Source organism: Zootoca vivipara, chromosome Z1, assembly GCF_965207765.1.
Source record: "Zootoca vivipara chromosome Z1, rZooViv2.hap1.1, whole genome shotgun sequence".
In the NCBI taxonomy this organism is placed as follows: domain Eukaryota; kingdom Metazoa; phylum Chordata; class Lepidosauria; order Squamata; family Lacertidae; genus Zootoca; species Zootoca vivipara.
In genome coordinates this window covers 4,026,744-4,048,815 of record NC_142583.1, presented here as the reverse complement: position 1 = coordinate 4,048,815, position 22,072 = coordinate 4,026,744, and the positions used below count along the sequence as shown (strand labels likewise).

Sequence of the window (22,072 nt, the reverse complement as noted above, 5' to 3'; positions counted from 1 at the left end):
AAGAAGAAGAAGAAGAAGAAGAAGGAGAAGGAGAAGGAGAAGGAGAAGGAGAAGAAGAAGAGTTTGGATTCGATATCCCGCTTTATCACCACCCGAAGGAGTCTTCAAGCGGCTAACATTCTCCTTTCCCTTCCTCCCCCACAACAAACACTCTGTGAGGTGAGTGGGGCTGAGAGACTTCAGAGAAGTGTGACTAGCCCAAGGTCACCCAGCAGCTGCATGTGGAGGAGCGGAGATGCGAACCCGGTTCCCCAGATTACAAATCTACCGCTCTTAACCACTACACCACACTGGCTCCTGGGGGTGCACATGGGACCCTTATGCACCCCAAGAGGCCATGGGGTGGAATAGAAGTCACCCAGCACCACCTGAGACCAACCACCAAGGAAGGATTGGAGTCACTGTCATGCTGTACCACCTAAGCTGGACAGGTGAGGACATAATGGTCACCACCCTAGTCTCCAGCAAACATCATCCACCAGGGCCAGTTGCAAGTCTGTTTTCACCCAAAAGCCAGGTTAGAATGTAGTTTGGAATGGAATTTGATGTATTTTAATGTTTGTTGGAAGCCACCCAGAGTGGCAGGGGAAGCCCAGCCAGATGGGCAGGGTATAAATAATAAATTACTATTATCATCGTCATCATCATCATCATCATATTCAATAAGTAATATGATTTTCCTACTGTGTTTCAGGGAAGTTTATCAGGTATTCCTCCATGTGAAGGGTCAATAATGATGGACCTAATGAAAGGCAGCTTTAGTTCTGCTTTAGGAGGTCTCTTGGGAGGTAACCACTGTCTGCTTTCCACTCCCATTGAAAGAAACAAAACAGAAACCTAAGTTGCTAGTCTTAAATCTGAAACGAAGACTGGGAGGGAGTTTGGACGTGTTTGTGTGCAGTAAGACTCAGCAGGCTTGGCCAACCTTCCTCCCCCCCCCCCGACAAAAGTGTGCATCCTAAAACATGCACCTGCAGTCCATAATGCAGGGATGGCTAACCTGAGGGTTGGGCTACAACTCCCCTACTCCACGCTGGCAAGGGCTGCTGGGAGTTGGGAGTCCAGCATCATCTGCAGGGCCACGCAGCTTAAGACATGACACCGAGTCTGGGCTCACAGCTGTGTCCTGCAATGCTGCTGAGCCATCGCTCCTGCTGCCACCAGACGGGGGAACTGCCTGTCTCAGAAAGGGGATGGATGATCCATCAATGATGTGGACCATCAACTTGAACTCACGCCACAATCTGAATTATGCTGCTCCTGCCCTGGACATGGGGGTGTGTTGGGAATGGGTTTGGCACAATTAAGATTGCAGCATTGTTAAATTCAAGCGGGTGGCTCAGAGCTCTGCTCACTGCTGCTGCCGCCGCCGCCGCCGCTATTATCATATTATAGGCAGAAGACTCGCCTGCAAACAAATACAGTGGAACCTCGGTTTATGAACACCTCGGTTTATGAATTTTCGGTTTACGAACGCAGCGGACCCATCTGGAACGGATTAATTCACTTTCCATTACTTTCAATGGGAAAGTTCGCTTCAGTTTATGAACGCTTCAGTTTATGAACAGACTTCCGGAACCAATTACACCCATGCTTCGGGTTAAGTACGCTTCAGGTTGAGTATTCCGCGGACCCGTCTGGAACGGATTAATCCACTTTCCATTACTTTCAATGGGAAAGTTCACTTCAGTTTATGAACGCTTCAGTTTAAGTACTCCGCAGACCGCCTGGAACAGATTAATCCACTTTCCATTACTTTCAGTGGGAAAGTTCGCTTCAGTTTATGAACGCTTCAGTTTATGAACAGACTTCCGGAATGAATTGTGTTCATAAACCGAGGCACCACTGTAAGTGCTCCCCCCCCAAAAAAACCCTTGGAGCCCAGATTGTCCACAGAAGAAAAAACTGTTGGGGGTAAAAAAATCCCTGAGGGTTCCCCCCCCCCTTAAATTATGCTTCTAGAAAAAACTTATGTTGGTCACATCTATTAAAACACAATAAAATAGCATTTAAACTATTTGTGGCATACTTCGTGGTTATTTTTGGAGTAAGATCAAGCCAGTTTCCACACACATAGCTTAATGTTAACAGGAGTTCAAATAATATTAGCTAAAACACGAAATAATATGCAAAGAAGCTCACAGATATGGTGTTGGTCACTATGCAATTACCCTTATCTGGAAATGAAAGGCATACACGGTATTTTGCAATAGTTTAGTGATACAGACAAGCCCTATCCCACCTGCCAATGAAACTCAAACCTGAAAATGAAACTCAAAACCACCACTTTGGTTTGATATTTTTATAGAAGCAATAATGTCCTCCCAGAGACAGAAAATCTGGGGGTGAAACACTCAGGTTCCTTCTGAAGTGAGGTTTTTCTGATGAAAATCCAAGCGGCAGCAAAGAAAAGGGAATCCTTCCGATTTCTAATGCTAGTTTTGTATGGGGTGGGGGTGAAAATAATATGATGGTGATGTAATTAAATACCCCAGACTGCACAAGAGTGACACGCATCATGTATTGAGGGGGTTGTGGCTGGTAAGAGGTTGGGGGGCTCAGGGAGAACAATCACAGCAAGGCTAAAATATTATTTTCCAAGGACAATCACAGCAAGGCTAAAATATTATTTTCCAAGGACAGTTCTCAGTTACGTCTCGGGAGGACTTAAAAAAACTGTGGTCCAAGTATCCGCATAAATCATCCTTTCCCAATGTGGGTTCGTTCTAAGCCGTTTATCTCTATGAGCCCGCAACTTTGCTGCCAGGGCGAAAGATGGCTCCCTGCGTGACTTCAGCAGCCCAACTTAATCACCGCCGCTGAGTAGAAAGACACAGAGATAAGAAAATGGAGAAACGCATACAAGTGACTGAGGGCAGAACTTTTTGGTTCCTTTCGCCCTCCCCCTTGTAAAAAAGAGGGGGGGGAGAGAGGCATATACTGTCTGTATCCAGGATTTTAACACACAATTGTGACTGAATCGCAACGCGCCCTCACCAAAGCAAAAGGTAGCAGCAAAAAGGACCCAGACTTATTTGGGTGAAAAAAGTGTGTGTTTTTTTAAAAAAGTTGTAAATGTTTTTTTTAAATGTCAACACAGCGTCTTATCTCAATATTGCGTTGTTTGTAAATGTTGCAATTCAGAGGACCTCGGGCCGGTTTGGATTTTCAGCCAGAAATCTCGAATGCAGAGCAGCCACCTGGTTGCAGTAAAGATCCACCCGCTTGAGATGCCTCGCGGCACCTTGAAGGCGAAAAGAGATCCATTGCAGCAGCACGAACTTTGGGAGACAGCGCTTCACTTTTCACAAAGTGGCAGGTATAAAGCGGTAGACTACGTCGTGCAGAGTACGATCCGATTTCTGCGTCTGCCGAACGGTTGTCTGTCTGTTTGGAACATCTCACCGAGGTGGGGAAAAGATATTCAAAGAACCCGGTAGTTGACGACTCATGCGACTCTATTCTTTGATAAGTCTACGCAGCGAGGCGGCCGAACCTCGCCACCGCATCCCCCGGCAGCCCAGAAATCCAAGATGGCGCCCCTCCGCGGGTCGTGACTGCGCAATATGGCGGCCTCGTTGCGTAAGAGTGCGCCAGGGGTTAAGATGGCGCCCGCCAGGGCTTCGGCGAACGTGATAGGCCGCGTCCCCTCGCCCGCCGCGCCGCTGCCCCAATCAAAGGCAAGCGCGCTCGGCTGCCGGCCGCCCTCCTTCCCTCCCCGCTTCCCGTCCCAGAGTCGCGAGGATGGCGGCGGCGGCGGCGGCGGCGCCCGAGGTGGAGTACGAGTCGGTGCTGTGCGTGAAGCCCGATATCAGCGTCTACAGGATCCCGCCGAGAGCCTCGAACCGGGGATACAGGCAGGAGAGGCGGGCCGGGGGCCGGGCGGGAAGGGGAGGCGGGCCGGGCGGGGAGGCCGCGTGGCCGCGAAATGCTCGCCTCGGGGACCCTCTTCCTTCCTTCGCGCACACGCGTCTGTAGGCACACGGGTTCACACGCGGCTGTTTCCCCGCGGAAGTGCGGAGGTGAGGGTTACCTTGCAGGGTTGTTGTTGTGGTGGCCTGCATTCATTCAGCGCACCTGTCCGCCTGTTTATATATCTATGTATATCTATATGAGATATAGTGGGAATAAGGAGAATAAGGTAATAATGATTAGACCTTGCAGGGTGGCTGTGGTTGGAATCCATTTGAGTTTTATTTTATTTTTTAAAAAACACATTTTAATTTTCCTCATTTTACAGTAATAATAACCATGACAGTAGGAGCAGCAACCGCACTGTGTTCTCTGCAGACAGAAGTGGCAGTGGTCCATTTACTCAGAGAGTAAAGCGGGAAGGGCCAGGGAAGGCGGCCCAATGCAACCTCTGGGGGAGCCTATTACATAAGGTGGTCGTGATCCATTTCTGCTCGCCTCTCAGAGCGCTTGAAATCCTGCACCTGCTATCCTGGGCTAAACCTTCCTTGGAGATGTAGCAGCCTCTTTTTTTTGTGCCTCGGCACCTCTGCCCATGTCCCCCACTTTACACGCCCTGCTTTTAAATGACGATTAACTCATTCTTTTAATGACACTGGAGAGGTTGACATTAAAAAAGTGTGCATTTATATAAATGCATTTATATTTTTAAAAGACCTGGAAAATCAGTAAACATTAAAAGCAAACAAACACATTGTTATTATTGTTATTAAATTGAAAGGCCTGTTGTAGATCTTCGTGGCTGAACCCCTCATTTGGGAGCCTCTGCTCACCAGCTTTCATCTGCCAGGCAACCTTTCCTCTGTTGCGTTTTTTGTGTGACATCTGCTGGGTCTCTCTGTGTGTCATTCCCACAGGGATGTTAAAATGGAGAGTGTTGCTTCCTCAGACTTGCTGCTCCACCATTCAGTGTTTAGCTGCACAGGTGGATTTCTGCTGGTGTTGGCTTCTGGAACATCCTTTTCTTCTGTAATCCTCTCTTCCCTTCTCTTTCCCCTTCCCCCACCTCTTGTTCCTTTGCAGTACGTGTGTTCTGTGACTCATCCTATCCCGGTTCTCATTAGTGACAAATCCACTCTTCCCCTTTCCCTCTTGTCACTAACAGCCACAAAGGGAGCTGGATTATCTTCCAGATTGTGCATCAGTGCTGACCACGCTGGTTAGACGAGCAGAGAGGAAGGGAACGTGGATAACCGCTAAGCGATTACACTTGTTTTTCTGCTGACACATCCCTGCGTAGGCACACACCGTTGGTTTAAAATGGTTCTGAGCCCAGTTACTTGTTCAAGGAACAGAGCAATCAGAGGAGTCCTTGATTTCCATTAGCGTGGCTTCCATTAGGCTCTGCATCTCCCCAAATTCAGGGCTGAAATGCCTCTGGAATGAATCCCATAGAAGAAGTTCAGAATCGGGAACTGTGAATCCTCCAGGGTAATTGGGGGAAAATAAAAGTGAGTCATGTTAGTAGTATTCTCAAGGATATGCTGATATATAGACTGATATAGACCAGGATATAAATACATTTGGGGCCAGGATAGCTAACGGTCTGTACTGTTACCCACTCTGCTCTTATGCTTACATGCAATTCCCAATTATTTCAATGGCACTCGCTCACAATTACTTACGGTATGCTACTTCTTAATTACATTATAGGAGTGTTTATTTCCTGGGCCTTTTCTTTCAATATACAGTACTCTGTTTCTGCACAAAACCTACCAAAGCAGTGTTCAAGAAGTTAAAACACAAATTATATATATCCACTAAATGAAAAGCAATGAAAACATTTCACTTCAAAATAAAACCTTGTTTAGTTGATTACATTTTTGTTGCACCTTAGAGACCAACTAAGTTTGTCATTGGTATGAGCTTTCGTGTGCATGCACACTTCAGAAGACAAACTTACCGTAGTTGGTCTCTAAGGTGCTACTGGAAGGATTTTTTTTTAATTTTTATTTTGTTTTGACTGCATTTTTGTTGGTATCACTTTTCAAACACCATCCCTGCCCCTACCCACAGTCCCGGTCTTCTTCTTCTTCTTCTAATAATAATAATAATAATTTATTTATACCCCGCCCATCTGGCTGGGTTTCCCCAGCCACTCTGGGCGGCTTCCAACAGAAAAATAAAACACAGCAATCTATTAAACATTAAAAGCCTCCCTGAACAGGGCTGCCTTCAGATGTCTTCTAAAAGTCTGGTAGTTGTTTTCCTCTTTGACATCTGTTGGAAGGGCGTTCCACAGGGCAGGCGCCACCACCGAGAAGACCCTCTGCCTAGTTCCCTGCAACTTGGCTTCTCGCAACGAGGGAACCGCCAGAAGGCCCTCGGTGCTGGACCTCAGTGTCCGGGCTGAATGGTGGGGGTGGAGACGCTCCTTCAGGTATACTGGACCGAGGCCATTTAGGGCTTTAAAGGTCAGCACCAACACTTTGAATAGTGCTCGGAAACGTACTGGGAGCCAATGTAGATCTTTCAAGACCGGTGTTATGTGGTCTCGGCGGCCGCTCCGCTCCCAGTCACCAGTCTAGCTGCCGCATTCTGGATTACAGGTAGTTGTAGTTACCGAATCACCTTCAAAGGTGGTCTAAAACTAGTGGTCTGAAAACTCAGATACACTTTAGAAGCCCATCTTTAACACTGATATTTTATAAATTTTGGGGGACACACACACACAAATGTATTACTGATTTTAAATCTCATAGATATATCAAATATCCAATTCTAAATACCAGGTTATATACATTTTCATGATCAGTAAAGAAAGGTGAGTTTTGACCAGAAAGTGAGAATTGCACATTTGCACTATTTCCAAAAAGTTCCAACGCTCTGCCCCACAAGCAGGAGGAAAATCCACCCATGGTTTCAAATTCCTTGGAAACTTTTGCATTTCTTAAACATCTTCACCAAAGAGATTTGCTCCACTAAAAGTTTACTACATGTCCTTGGCCATTGCTTTTAAAAGTTTTGAAGCCTTCATTCATTAACTGAACTGCTTACAACCTCCTCAGCAAACCCTGGGCATCCAGATGATAAGGACTCCTGCCTAGACACACAGGGGAATATGCTAGCTGGTGTTTCTTTTTTGAAAGCTGTTGCCTACAGAAGAACCTTGTTAGATTTGAAAGCTTTTCAAAGGCCAGCTCAGCAGTTGAGCATTTTTTCAATGCTTTTGAGGACTGACTGTCTAGGATGAGTCTGGTGGGTGGCTCAGTTCCTCCTCAGATAATGTCACAGGCTCTGGAAGTGGTTTGAAAGTGTATTCAGAGAAATCTTTCTGGGAAGGCCACAGTTGTATCTGTGAAGTTTCACACTGTTTCACATATTTAGGGAAGTTTTCAATATTTGATGTTTTATCTTGTTTTTAATATTCTGTTGGGAGCAGCCCAGAGTAGCTGGGGAAACCCAGCCAGATGGGTGGGGTATAAATACTACTACTTCTTCTTCTTCAGATTCTCTGTAGATTTGTCTCTGGGGCATGTTGACCTCATTGTATGGAAAAAATACTGTTAAAATGTAGGTATGGTAGGTAAAAGGTAAAGGACCCCTGGATAGTTAAATCCAGTCAAAGGTGACTATGGCGTGTGATGCTCATCTCACTTCAGGCTGAGGGTGCAACAGGACACTGTGACGGAAGCCAGAGTGCATGGAAACACCATTTATCTTCCCACCACAATGGTACCTATTTATCTACCGTAATTGCACTGGTGTGCTTTCAAACTGCTAGGTTGGCAGAAACTGAGACAGAGCAACGGGAGCTCACCACCGTCAAGCAGATTCAAACCTCCGACCCTCCGATCGGAGGCTCGGTGGTTTAGACCACAGTGCCACCACATCACTGTTAAAATGTACAGCCCAAGTAGGTCATGATCAAAATATCAATAAAACATCAAATCATGCCATATGCTCTTAATACCTCTTGGATCTAGAAGGGTGAGCCTACAGGAATTCCACCTAATTGATGTTGCCAGACAGAAGGACCTCATGTGGGACCTCCTCCACCTTTTCTCTATAGATAGAACGTGTTGTTTGGCCACATTTGATCTCGGCAGGTGTGGGGCTCAAGTGAGTCATGGTGGATTAGCCAGAGAGATGCTAGCTGGCCCAAGGTCGCCCATTGAGTTTTATGGCTGAGTGGGGAGCTGAAGTTACTTGCAACACTTTTTTGTGATAACTTCTTCACATAGCGCGTAGTTAAACTATGGCACTCGCTCCTACAGAAGGCAGTCACAGCCACTAGATTGGGTGGCTTTAAAAGAGGATGAAGGAGTGGGCTGCATAGCTGTCAAGTTTTCCCTTTTCTCGTGAGGAAGCCTTTTCAGCATAAGGGAATTTCCCTTAAAAAAAGGGGAAAACTTGACAGCTATGGCTGTCACTGGCTCCCAGCCAGGATGGCTCTGCCCTGCCTCCACAGTTGAGGCAGCAATGATTCTGAATCCCAGTTGCTGGAAACCACTGCAGGGGAGAGGATTCCTCTTGTGCTCAAATCCCGCTTGCCGGCTTCCCACAGATAACTGTTAAACCGTTGTCAGTACGTGATGCTGGCTCTTCCAGTGTCCTTACGATAGTATCATCTTTCCATGAAGTGCTTCCCCTTCTTCGTTTTTGTCTGTCTCCTTTTCCTTTTGTGCTACACGTAGCTTTTAGTTCCTACCGTGTTTCTCATATTTTAAGTCATCCCTACAAAATAAGCCATGGCAGGATTTTCCTGAGTTGAAGAAATATAAGACATACCCCAAAAATAAGCCGTAGTGGTGGGAGCAGGTCTGGATGGCGCCATGGAAGAGGAAGATGCCTGTAAGCGCCCGGAATCGGCTGCTGCTGCCCCTCCAAAATGTCCAGCAGCATGCACCGCGCCAAGCGCTGACCCGGCGGCGGGACGCAGCAAGAGCCGCAGCGCGCGCTGCTCCGAGCCCCGACCCGGCGGCGAGACCCGGCAAGAGCCTCAGCGTGCGCCGCGTGGAGCCCCGACCCGGCGGGACCCAGCAGTGTGCCCTGCTGAAGCGCCGACAACGCGCGCAGCAGCCGCCAGTTCCGGGCGCCGAGCCGCGACAGGAAGAGGAGGGACGCAGCGGGACGCAGCTACAACGACAAAAAACACCCGGCCGAGCCTTCATTGGCCGCCGCGGCTGCCACTCGCTGGTCCCTCCTCTTCCTGTCGCGCGCGCTGCAGGTCCCGCCGGTCCCGCTGCTGGGTTGGCACTTGGCGCTGGCGGTGCGGGACGCAGCAAGAGCCGCAGCGCGCGCTGCTCCGAGCCGGGATCCGGCAAGAGCCTCAGCGCGCGCCGCGTGAAGCCCCGACCCGGCGGGACCCAGCAGCGTGCCCTGCTGAAGCGCCGACAACGCGCCCAGCAGCGCAGCAGCAGCCAGTTCCGGGCGCCGGACAGGGGAGGTACCATACTGTAATTTTTTAAAAAAATAATAAGACACCCCCCGAAAATAAGCCATAGGCTTATTTTCTTGAGAAAAAAAGATTATAAGACATGACTTATAATATGAGAAACACGGTATATAAACGTTGTTTTGGTGATGGTCCTATTGAAATAAGAGTAGCCTCAAACAACGTCTAATGATAATCATACTGTAATAGCTTTCATCCTAATTATGAGTTCTGTTCAGCAGCAGGCTGAGAAGCAGGGTGGATAATATTGGTGGTGAGGGAACAAGGTGGGATACTCTGTGGCTGGATTCTGTCCTGGAGCATCTAAAAATGCTGCTTGTGAGTTAGGACCTTGTGCCCTTGGCCGCAAGGGAGGTTAAGCTAAATCTGCCGTGACCCAGGATTGTGGTGAAATCAGCAGGGAAAGCCCACAGCAGGATGGCGTGGGGAGCTGGTTGGGGGTTTCTTATCGGCGAATATCTCCCTGTTGGTTTACCCTGCAGGGCTTCTGACTGGAAACTGGACCAGCCGGACTGGACAGGACGCCTCCGCATTACCTCGAAAGGCAAAGTTGCATATATAAAACTAGAGGACAAAGTTTCAGGTGAGGAGATCACAGGGTGGGCATTATGTAGTCCTGAAGTCATGGTTGCCCAGGTTATGGGCTCTGGTTGGGGTGGATTCAAATATTTCTCTCACGTCTCTGTCATGAGACTGCTCCGCTTAATTTCTGCCATTCAGCATCATTTTCCTTGCCTTCACTCGTGCAGGTGATATTACCCTGCATGGTTTTTTATGTAGCGCCTCACTTGGTGTTGCTTCGGATTGGTTCTGCTCTTAAAGATGTTGTAAGGAATACGGATGCTCAACTTACCACGTGATTAGCGTGGGGAGATTTGCCTACATATTAAATCTATGATAAGGTGTGTCAATACATATGGCTCTCTGGTTGCTGGTTGCACTTCTCCAAATTTTGCAGAGCAGGTTTCTAGCCAAGTAATGTGTACAAAAATGCATTTACTAGGGTAAAGTATACAGTACATAGGAATGCATTCATGGCTAAAGTGTATTAGAGGAGGGATGATTGCTTTGCAACAATGTGTACGTTAGACAGAATTACGTACGGGGAAGGCGATATTACTGATAAATAGTGTGTTTTCATCAAAACATGTTCCTTTCTCCTTGGAGGAGTTACCTTTGTCTTATGAAAAATTTCTGGCCTAATTTTTGTGTTGCTGCTTATCACTCTGTTCTGTTGTATGTTTTTTAAGCCTCTGGGGCAGTGTTGGGGAACCTTTGCCCCTCCAGATATGCTGATCTACAAGATCCATCAGCCTTGGCAAGCCTTAGCCTGGCAAGTAGCCAGGGCAGATGAGAATTGTGCAGTAGTTCAGCAATACCTGGAGAGCCAAAGGTTCCCCACTCCTGCCCTGTGGTGTTAAGCCCTCTGTTGTATGTTAGTTTAGATTATCCATGGGGTTTTTGTATCCTTAGCTGTGCACACTTGGGCATATTACAATTGTAACCAAAACAGATGTAAGGCGAAACAAAGAAAGATGATGATCAGCTACAGGTTAAGTGATAGTCAGCTCAGTCTTACTCAGAGTGGACCCATTAACATGAATCCACATGGCTAAGCTGGGTTTACTAATTTCAGTTGGTCTGTTCTGAGGAAAACTTGCTTGCCTGCCACCCAAAAGCAAGATCATCCATATCTCAGCACAGTTTTTATGCACAATTGTATCACTTTGTTACTCATGTTAAATCAGAGTTAAGGGAGATCCCATTAGAATCCAAGTTGTAATTCAAGGTGGCAGAGAATGTAGCATTTTTCTCAAATATGTAACATTTTTTATTGTATGCAAATGGTTGATGAACATCAAGGTACCACACCAGTTCACGCATGCCAGGAATTGTTTCTTGAAAATGAGATGCTGCAAGCATTAAAGCTCTTACTTAAGCCAAATCTACATCTGTTGATTTTCATAATCATTTTAGGAGCGATATACAGTACTGTATTTTTCCATGTATAAGACGACATTTTTTCTGAAATTTTTAAGTGATAAATTGGGGTTTGTTTTATACAGCTCAATAGCTCAGCTCAGCAACTGTTTTTGCAATTTCCCCAAAATAGCTCAAGAACTTAATTTTTAAATTTCCTAATTTGGGGCTCCCAAAAATAGGGGTCGTCTTATACATGGGGGCGTGTGTTATACACGGAAAAATACGGTATATTAACAAAAAAATGGTGAATCCATGGTCCTACAGTCGTACCTCAGGTTACGACCACCTCGGTTTGCGAACAGTTCGGGTTACGAACTGCGCAAACCCGGAAGTGTTTTCGCCGCGTGCGCAGAAGCGCCGCGCGCGCAATCTGCGCATGCGCAAAGCGTGAAAATCGTGAAAATCATGCTTTGCGCATGCGCAAAATGGCGGCACCCATCGCGTTCGGGTTACGAACTATTCGGGTTACGAACTGCGATCCGGAACGGATCGCGTTCGTAACCCGAGGTATTACTGTAGTAGTAAATGGGCTTACTGAGCAGAATTAAAATTTCTTTGCAATATTTAATCTTGTGAGCTAAAGTTTAGCAGTAAAAGCTAGTGTAACTGGTGTAGGATAGGTGATGATTCAAAAGCAAACTCAAAATGTTTGGAAGTCTTCAGATACTGTGTGACTGACAATGCAGCAATTTACTGTGTTGTACTTTTTGATGTTTATGAAAATGATAAAGATTGTTTCATGGCGTTTGATGCTGAATAAGTTGGTTATTCCTTTGTTTGAACAAAGAATATAGTGTCTCCAGTTTCCTTGTAGTGATAAATCTGTTTGGGTCTTGAAAGTGGTGCTCTTCTTCTGTATCCTTAGGTGAGCTTTTTGCTCAGGCTCCAATAGATCAATATCCTGGCATTGCTGTGGAAACAGTGACTGATTCCAGTCGGTACTTTGTCATCCGGATTCAGGATGGGAATGGTGAGAGAATTAAGGGTTTATTACTCCTTAATTCAACTGGGGTGTAACTAAATGCTAAAGTGGTTCTTGGGAGTGGGAGCACAACAATCTGGTGCCCTCCTATTCCAGGTCTGCATCACCCTGACCATTGGCTGGAGCTTATAGGAGTTATGCGCCAACAGCATCTGGAGGGCACCAGCTTGGCAAGTCTTGAGCCAAGTATAGGGCCCAACAAACCTAGGTCTAAGGCCTCCTTCTGTTCTGCTGCCACCTAGGAAGCATGATCCAAAATGACTATTCTTACAATCATAGAATTGTAGAGTTGGAAGGTACCCTGAGAGTTATCTAGTCCAACCCCCCTGCAATGCAGGAATCTCAGCTATAGCATCCATAACAGACGATCACCCAAATTCTGCTTTAAAACCTGCAAAGGAGGAGAGTCCACAACCTTCTGAGGGAGCCCATTCCACTGTCAAAGAGCTCTTACCATCAGAAAATTATTCCTGATGTTTGTTCGGAATCTCCTTTCTTGTAACTTGAAGTCATTGGTTGTGGTCTACTAAGACCCTCTAGATTCTTCTCACATGTAGTACTGGCAAGCTAGGTGTCCCTCTTCCTATATTTGTACAGCTGGTTATCCCTCGCTATGTAGAGAAGCCTCAGATTTGCCTGTATTGCAATTATCTGGCTTAATAAGGCTGTAAATTGAGGCATGATAAAAGAAATCCCTTTGAAAGGACAACTTAGCAAAAGGCAGTCTGTAGCTTCAAATATATTGCAAATGCTGGTGATGTGTTGTTGTGCCCCCTCATGCCTGATTCTACCAAGACAGTCTAATAGCAAGGATGAGTGGTCTGAACCTTTGTCCTCATCCCTTCTGCTGACTGGTTTCTCCACCTCCCTTGTCATCAGGGCGAAGCGCTTTCATTGGCATTGGCTTTGGAGACCGGGGAGATGCATTTGACTTCAATGTTTCCTTGCAGGATCACTTCAAGTAAGTTTTCCACTGTGCCCTGGGTGGGACTTTGATTCTCTGATAACTTCTTTCCCACTGAACATTTGAGTCACAGGACTGGTCCATCCAGTTTGTTATTGTCTCCTGCAGCATTTCTCAGCCTTGGCTCCCCAGATGTTCTCGAGTGACAACCACCATCCTTGACTAGCTAGGAATGATGGGAGTTTTAGTCCAGCAATATCTAGGGACCCAAGATTGAGAGAGTCTGGTCTACTGTGATTCGCAGCACAGTCCTCTTCAAGGATTTAGGGCAGAGAGACTCTTTTTCCAGTCCTCCCTGAAATCCTTTTTAACCAGAGATGCCAAGACTTGCATACAGTTGTCAGATTTAAAGCATGTGATCTACTACTGAGTTGTAGCCTTGGCCCTGGGATACTGTCGAGAGTCACACTTCAAGAAGGACACTTTCACCTAGCAAAGCTAAGTACCCTGTTTCTCCTATTTTAAGACGTAGTCATAAAATAAGCCATAGCAGGATTTTTAAGCATTCAAGGAATATACTGTGGTGCCTCGCTTAACGAATGCCCTGCTTAACGAAATTTCTGCTTAACAAAAGGATTTTTCGAGCGGAGGTTGCCTCGCTAGACGAAGTCGTTTTACGAAAAATTCGTCTAGTGAATCGCGGTTTCCCATAGGAATGCATTGAAATTCAAATGCGTTCCTATGGGCAAAAAAAAAATTCAATGCATTCCTATGGGATTCGCTAGACGAATTTTTCGTTATAAGAAAAGACCCGTGGAACGAATTAAATTCGTCTAGCGAGGCACCACTGTAAGCCATACCCCGAAAATAAGACATAGTGATAGGCGCAGCAGCAATGCCAGCCGCGGCAGGAGGAGGAACAAAATAAGACATCCCCTGAAAATAAGACATAGTGTGTTTTTTTGAGGAAAAATAAATATAAGGAGCTAACTGAAAGTCTCGAAGGTGCTGAGCACCAGTAGAACATTTGATGGTGCCTTTTTCTGCCGCCTTCTTGCTTTTCAGATTGCCTAATATCCTCTATTGAGACTGCTCTTTAAGATTGGTGGAATCGTCAGTAGCATAAAATTTAGCTACCCATTGGAGGTGGGTCTCCAGGAATATATCAAACTAAACTATTGCTGATCCCGCACTGGCTTCTGGTGTGCTGCAGGGCCCAGTTCAGGTCACTGAATAACTTGGCCCTTTTATATTTGCTGAAGCATCTTCTCTCATACAGACCTTGTGACCTCAGCCCCCTACAGTCTTTAGGAAATAAGATATTGTGCTTGGTCCTTCTGGGAGCATCTTCCCTGGGCAGGCTCAGTCAGACACCTCATTATATATCAACAATACACTCTTGAACTTGTTTTGGGGCACTTTCTAATGTGGCATCGTTGGTGATTTAGAAAATCTTAATTTTAACCCTTTTTTAATGGTCTTCATGTATGTCTTAAGGTATGAATTCATTGTGTTGAGTAGTTGCTAGACCAGAGAGAATGTTAATGCATTTAAATAAGTTAAAAGTGGGATGGAGGAAGGGTATATATGTCTGCACTGAAAGGGGGATGACGGATGATGTATCTGGCACAGCTGGTGAGGCAGCCATCCCAAGGTATGGGTCCCAGTAGCAGAACTTTGCTCTGCCTCTTGACATTCTTGTATCCTGTTTAAAAATGCCCATTCAGACGAATGCATTGGTTGAGGTTGCTAATATTAGCTGGCTTCTTTAGCGTAAAGAGCTTGTCAAGTGTACAGCTTAGAATGTTGGACCCGAAAGTGGGCTTAACCCAAGCGTAGGATTGTGCGGATTAAACAAAGCAAACTTAAGTAAACCACCCCTGTACTCTTCGGAGGGAAAATGTGATGCAGATGTCTGTAAAATAGGAAGATATTTGAAGGAGTGGCGAGTACTCATGGGGCAGGAAACCAAAGTGCCAGAGTACTTACTAGAGAATCCTTGGTAGGCTTTTCCTTGCAATCATTTATCCTCATCTCTGCAATTAATCTTTCTTCCTCTTGTGTTAATTTGTTTGTCTTTGTTCCCCACTCCACAATGTAGGTGGGTGAAACAAGAGTCGGAAATCTCCAAGGAGTCCCAGGAATTTGACAGCCGTCCCAAGCTTGACCTAGGGTTTAAGGAAGGACAGACAATTAAATTGAACATTGGGGTGAGGATCTCATAGGTCTTACTTCTTGACGTGCTCTGGTAAGCTGTGGTTAGTGAGAGTTGTTTGCCTCGGTGCTGTCTCTCTCTTCACAGAACATGCCAACGAAGAAAGGTGGGTCAGCCAAGCCACGTCCATCTGGATCAGGGGGGCTAAGCCTGCTCCCGCCACCTCCCGGGGGCAAAATTGTACCTCCTCCTGTGCCACCTCCTTCCTCGACTGCTATTTCCAATCATGTCACACCACCGCCGGTGCTGAAATCCAGCAATGTGGGCAATGCAGGTAACTGCCACCTAGCTTGTAAAGGTGCATGTAGCAAGCACGTTTCCTCACCTGGCTGTATCATACAAATACACGTTCCAAGAAGCCAGAATTGGTTGTGGCTCCCTGCTATGTGTATAGTCAGTGGCAGGTGCAAGATTGCTATCAAATAACATGGGTCACAGATCTAGGATATGGGTACCGTGTTTATCACATTTTAAGACGTGCCTATAAAATAAGCCATGGCACGATTTTCTCAAGGCAATAAAATATAAGGCATCCCCCCCAAAATAAGACATGCTGTGGTACCGGTACTATACCGTGCTGGGAGCAGGTCCGGATGGCGCTTCCGTAAGGAACAGGAAAAGGAAGCAGGACCCTGCGTGACCCGCAGCTCGCGCCGCGCCAAGTCCTAACCCAGCGGGAGCCGGCAAAGGGACCCGGCAAGAGCTGCAGCACGCGCTTTGCCGAGCCCCGACCCGGCGGCGGGACCCAGCAAGAGCTGCAGTGCGCACCGCTTGGAGCCCCGACCCGGCGGGACCCAGCAGCGTGCCCTGCTGAAGCGCCAACAAAGCGCACAGCAGCAGAAGCAGCCAGTTCTGGGCGCCAAGCCGCAGCAGGAAGAGGAGGTAAATTTTTTAAAATAAGACACCCCCGAAAATAAGCCATAGGCTTATTTTCTTGAGTAAAATAAATATACTGTAAGACGGTGTCTTAAAATGTGAGAAACACGAGTAAGTCTGGGTCTCTGGAGTGGAGAGCAGTCATTTCTACAACGTGTCCTTTTTAAAAGCCATATCCAACAGAGCTAATGTGGAAGAAAGATGCTGGTTGTTTATATTCGGGGGCTGGGGGGAGACCCAGTGAATGTCGGGTAAACGAGGGGGCGGGGAGAGGAACGATCCCCCAGGCAAAATGCAGGAATGTTTCCAGCACTTCTCCCCAACCTCTTCATGACCCATAAATCTTGCAGAGTAAAACGCAAAAGGACTGAGGCAGAAGTGTGTGCTACAAGCTACGTTTATTACTAAGTATAAGGCAGAACAAAAAAAAAGCATGTCTCCTCTCTCTGAGAGAAGTCCGAAGAAAAACAGCAACAAACGGAAACAGGATCCGCTCCCGTGATTCCAACACTATTTGCTAGAATGCATAAACACAGTCTTGTGGCTGCACAGTGAGAGGAATAGAAACCTAACAGCGAATGTACTTAGTGCAATATTGTGGCTTAATCAAAGCTGTTTGGATGGAAGACTGCTCGGGAACAAGGATGTAAACTGCTTTGAGAGTGTAGTAAATGATTTTTTTTTTTAAAAAAGGTGTGTAATTGTGTGACTCTTATAAATTCCTGCTGCCTTATGGAATTTTCACTACTCCATAGTGTCCTCTCTGATTTCTGCTTGGAATGTCTGTCCTTTGTAGCTAATCGTATGAGCAAAGGGATGCCCTTTATGCCAATGTTTTTGTAGCTCAATATTGTCTCTGCTGATTGACAGTGATTTTCCTTGGGTCCAACCAGGGGTCTTTCCTAGTCCTACCTTGGGATCAACGCCACTGAGCTACAGCTCCTAGACAGATGCAGTTAGAATCATAGAGTTGGAAGAGACCACAAGGGCCATCCAGTCCAACCCCCTGCCACGCAGGAAACACCATCAAAGCATTCTTGACATATGGCTGTCAAGCCTCTGCTTAAAGACCTCCAAAGCAGTTTCTCTGAATACCTTGCTCCTTACATCATCACCAGCTACTGAGGGCCAAGAGACTTGATCTAGTCTTTGGCCGAGGCCTCATGCCTTTCTTAAAAGAGCTGTCTGGGATGTTGGATCATCATGTAAAAGTTGCAGAAAAGCAAACCTTCCTGCACCAGGAAACGAGAGGCAAAGCCTTCTCTGGCTGCTAGCAGATGTTGCCCCCCTTCACGATGGTGCACTCTCCCTGTGTGCCTTTTTAGCTGTTGCCCCAAGAAGGGACAATATTCTTCCTCATAATAAAAAGGTAAAGGTAAAGGGACCCCTGACCATTAGGTCCAGTCGTGACCGACTCTGGGGTTGCGCGATCATCTCACATTATTGGCCGAGGGAGCCAGCGTATAGCTTCCAGGTCATGTGGCCAGCATGACAAAGCCGCTTCTGGCAAACCAGAGCAGCACATGGAAATGCCATTTACCTTCCCGCTGTAGCGGTTCCTATTTATCTACTTGAATTTTGACGTGCTTTCGAACTGCTAGGTTGGCAGGAGCTGGGACCAAGCAACGGGAGCTCACCCCGTCACAGGGATTCGAACCGCCGGCCTTCTGATCAACAAGCCCTAGACTCTGTGGTTTAACCACAGCGCCACCTGGGTCCTCATAATAGCAATGCTGTATTCCCCCTCCCCAAACAAACAAATTGCCAACCAGAGTGTTGTTGAGTGTGTGTGGTTATTGCTGTCTCTCCACTCAGGTTACTGAGAATCAAGGCAATTCCCAAATATGGCCCTGATCAGGAGCTGGGGAAAAGACCACAATAGGAATCCTGTGCAAGTTCTTTTATAGAAGTTTAATAAATAAGCATTTCCCTCTTTTGACTCCCAGATATCCTGCTAGACTTGGATTTAACACCTCCTGTTTCAAAGGTGCCTGCGCCTGCTGTGGTTCCAGCCACCACAGATCTCTGGGGAGATTTCAACACTGCGTCCAGGTAACCCTTGTGAAAACCGGGGTGGTGGTGGTGGTGGTGGTTTGCCACAGGGAGATCATGAGAGGTGCACATGCCAGAGGTGGGTTACAAGGCAACTGAAGGACACTTCTGGGTGTGCTAAGGCCAAATCTACTTGCTTTGATATATATTTAACAAACACTGACAAGCAATCCAGCTTCTAAAAAAATCCTAAGTAGAAACTGTAGAGCTCTAATAAACAATAAGACAATTGCACTGCTTCCTAGACAACCAGGTCAGCTAACTCAGTGTTTCTCAACCAGTGTGCCTCCAGATGTTTTGGGACTACAACTCCCATCATCCCTAGCTAGCAAGACCAGTGGTCAGGAATGATGGGAGTTGTAGTCCCAAAACATCTGGAGGCACACTGGTTGAGAAACACTGAGCTAACTAACCGTTGGTCACATGGGCGCTACAGGTTTTTGTTGGAATTTAATGGATGGCATTCAGCTACGTTTTACTCAGAGCAGACCCATATAAATTAATGGCCTTAGCCCTGTCCATTCATTTCAGTGGGACTACTTGGAGTAAAACTTAATTGAATACCACCGTATGTCTCTTCCTAAAGCAGCCTGGACCTAGGAATGCAACTGTAATGGGGTGGGCTTACAGGGAACAACCACCCCCATCGAATCCAGCTCCTCTTAACGGCTCGGACGGCAGCGGAAGGACAGGAGAAAGGAAGGAGGAAGTGAGCGGAGGGGGCCGGGGCTCAGGCAGCATACAAGAGCCCTTCCTGCAGCCTGGGATATCAGCAAGGAAGGAGGGGCCAGCAGAAAGTTCCAGCGGGTAAACAGCAGAGGGGCGTCCTTTCAAATTCACCCCGGAACTGAGGCGATCAACGGCTCGCAAACTCAGGGGGAGGAGATTTGGGGTCCCCAAACTACTCTGCTGTAGGAGGAGCCGAACGCCATTGGGAGAATCTGATAGCACGGAGTAGACATGTTTGCATGAAGCTCTTGCATTGTAAATAGCTTTCACAATAAAAGCATTAAAGACAAGATGGTTTGGAGTGTTGTTGCTCGAGGGTAGCCAGCAACCACCCTGACAGCAACTTTGCCTCCTCCTTTGCCAACCATTGGATTGTGGCAGCTGCTGAGGGAGAGGCAGAAATCGAGAGAGAGAGAGGCAGAGCCCTGGAGCCCAGAGCAGCCCCTTGACCAGCACCAGAGGCTGCCGTGTTCCTCATTAACACTGCTCTCCCTTTCTTCTCCCCAGCACAGTTCCCAGCCAATCGCCCCAGGCACCCAATTGGGTCCAATTCTGAAACAATCGTGAGTTGGTGACGTAGGAATGGACCAATGACCGAGACTCGAGGCACCTGAAGTGTCAGGGGAGTGAGCTGACGTCCTTGGCTCTTCAGTCAAAACTTGACTTCTGGACAATCTTCCTCTTTTTGTTAATGTTTCCCATTTGCATTGATGCGTTCAGTTTTTCTCTCGTGCAACGGAACTGCAGAGACGTGCTCTGTGGTCACTTCAGAAGAGTGGGGGCTCTGACTGGCTCCTATAAATAATTCCCGCCTGCTTAGTGGCTGCCTCTTCGAAGGAGAATTAAGCTGACACTGTGAAATGGGAGAAGATTGCACAGAATTGGCTTTTCTATGTAGGCTCAGTTCCCCTTTTCTTCTCCCAGCTTCCACAGCAGCAGTGACCTTAGCTGGGGCAGGTTGATTTTGCAGGCTGATTGCTAATCACCCTAACCGTGTAACTGACACTAATTTGTACATTTCAACCAAGAAGGAAAACAAAAGCCATTCTTGAAGAAGCCACCCTGGAGTTACCTGGGACAGGCTGCTTTGTCATAGCATCTTTATGATGGAATTAATTTAATCCTTCCTCAAATGTTCCTTCTCCCGTCAAATCTGTAGTAGGGGAGGAATGATGGGGTTCTGTGCAAACCTGTATGCAGGGCAGCCTTGCTGTTAGGCTCCCACAAATCCCTCAACTAACCCCCCCCCAACCCCACCCCAAAGCACTAAAGACAGTTGGCGGCTTTAAAACTGGAGATGTGTGGAAACGGCGCTAGCATGGCAAGGCGTTCTCCTGCTTCCATCCTTACTGGGAACAAGAGCAGAGCCATCTGCTCACCAGTTGGTAGGAGAAGGAGCTCAGTGTCTTCTGGAAATCCTGTCTCTGGGCAAGGCAGCTCTGTGCTGATTCTCAAGTTTGTTGGAACTTCTGCACTTTCATTGTGTTGGTTAATGTGAAAGAAGTCTAGGCACTTAACACATACAGTAGTTTGTTGCCAATGGCAGGCTGCTGTCACAAGATTGGCCAAAGCACCAGAGGGGTCTCTGCACAGACTTCCAAAAAATGAATTTCAGGTTCTGAAATTGTACTTTTTGGCCAGTGTGATTTACCTTGTTATATCGTGATAGTCTCTTTCCCCGCAAATATTAGTGGATCATGAAGTTATCTTGGGCAGAGTCTCTTCCTCCTTTCACTCTATTGGCTGGAAATAACTTTTTTTTAAGTTAAAAAAAACCTTTATTTTCTATTTCAGCATTACAAATCATACAAACGCAAAAAGAAAAAGAAAAAAGAAAAAGATCAAAAAAGTAAATAAATAAATTTTTAAACATTGATCAATAAATGTAAATGATACACTCTATTGGCTGGAAATAACTTTTAAAGCACCTGCTTTGCTTGACCTTCTAGCAGCAAGATGCACTTCATTACGGAACACTAGATTTGTATGTTTCACAGTGGTTTCTTCTTCTTCTGCCAGTAGGCAGTACTCGCTGTCCTGTAATATCAGCTAGAGGCTTTGTATGTAGACCCAATCGGTGTCCTCTGTGACCCTGTGGTTTGGTGCTTCTAGGTGGGCGTAGTTGAATCAGGGCACTTCTGAACAAGTATCCTGATGTTTTCTCCTTTGATCATGTCCTTGCAAACCCTTTTCTGAATTCTTTGATACAAGAATAGCTGACAGAAATTCTGTTTGTTAGTAATTGGGAAGCAAAGTCTTCTAAGGAGTTTTGTAAAGCTGTATGCACATCTCGTCTCTGATTTCTAGCTACTTCACTTGTGGGATTTGGGGGATGGAGGCCTGCTTTTTAAGGCTTCCCATTCATTAAATACCCAGATATTCATCTCACTCACTGAGACGCACCCTAAGCTTATCTGCTTCTTCAGCTTTCTATTGTTTCACTGCTGGTTATAAACTGTTTTCAAGTTCCTTTCCTTGTGCTATCGTATAAGCCAGCCCAAGAATTCTCAAATTTGGCTGAATATTCCATATCTGTAGCAGGTCCTATCATTTCAGTAACTCTGTTCACACCTCAAGTATTTGGTAATATCTCAAAGAGACTAATCAGGAGCCTCTCCCTCCATTGTTGTTTTTTTTAAGTTGTTATTCTCAAGATAATATACTATGTATTGGCAGAAACTGAAGTAACATTTCATCTATATGTATATAAAGCATAAGATGTACTGGTTCAATATTAGCAATTAAAATCAAGGATAAAATTGGAGATGGATGTGTTTTTGGTGTGTGTGTTCGTGTGTAAAGTGATGTATTAGTAAATCAAATGATACTAATACATGCCTGGCACCCTCTCAAGAATTCACGTGTCTCCTTGTGGTGAAACGGTCTCTCTTGGTTCTTCATTGAGTAGGCAAATGAAGAAGGACCTCAAATGAGGCTCTCAGGGCCTGGGTCTGTTCATTT

General features: G+C 46.3%; 1 protein-coding gene across 2 annotated transcripts; it reads left to right on the top strand.

Annotated features, from left to right (window-relative positions):
- The first annotated feature begins 3,732 nt into the window (after positions 1-3,732).
- Positions 3,733-21,875, top strand: NECAP1 (NECAP endocytosis associated 1). Of its 2 annotated transcripts, none has more exons than XM_035112359.3 (8): positions 3,733-3,857; positions 9,853-9,953; positions 12,219-12,323; positions 13,215-13,296; positions 15,341-15,449; positions 15,542-15,728; positions 18,277-18,382; positions 19,624-21,875. In XM_035112359.3, exons 1-8 carry the CDS (start codon positions 3,745-3,747, stop codon positions 19,676-19,678), a joined length of 858 nt encoding a protein of 285 aa, XP_034968250.3. In that variant the 5' UTR covers positions 3,733-3,744; the 3' UTR covers positions 19,679-21,875. The 2 variants fall into 2 exon arrangements, with proteins under 2 accessions (XP_034968250.3, XP_034968252.3); XM_035112361.3 differs by having other exon boundaries at positions 19,619-21,875.
- Positions 21,876-22,072: the final 197 nt, after the last annotated feature.

What these genes read in the sequence shown, in the direction of transcription:
- NECAP1 (XM_035112359.3), top strand. Translation starts at nt 3,745, where the DNA reads ATGGCGGCGGCGGCGGCGGCGGCGCCCGAGGTGGAGTACGAGTCGGTG. An exon ending in GCCTCGAACCGGGGATACAG is followed by an intron (nt 3,858 to 9,852) that starts GCAGGAGAGGCG and finishes TTTACCCTGCAG; the next exon opens with GGCTTCTGACTGGAAACTGG. An exon ending in ACTAGAGGACAAAGTTTCAG is followed by an intron (nt 9,954 to 12,218) that starts GTGAGGAGATCA and finishes CTGTATCCTTAG; the next exon opens with GTGAGCTTTTTGCTCAGGCT.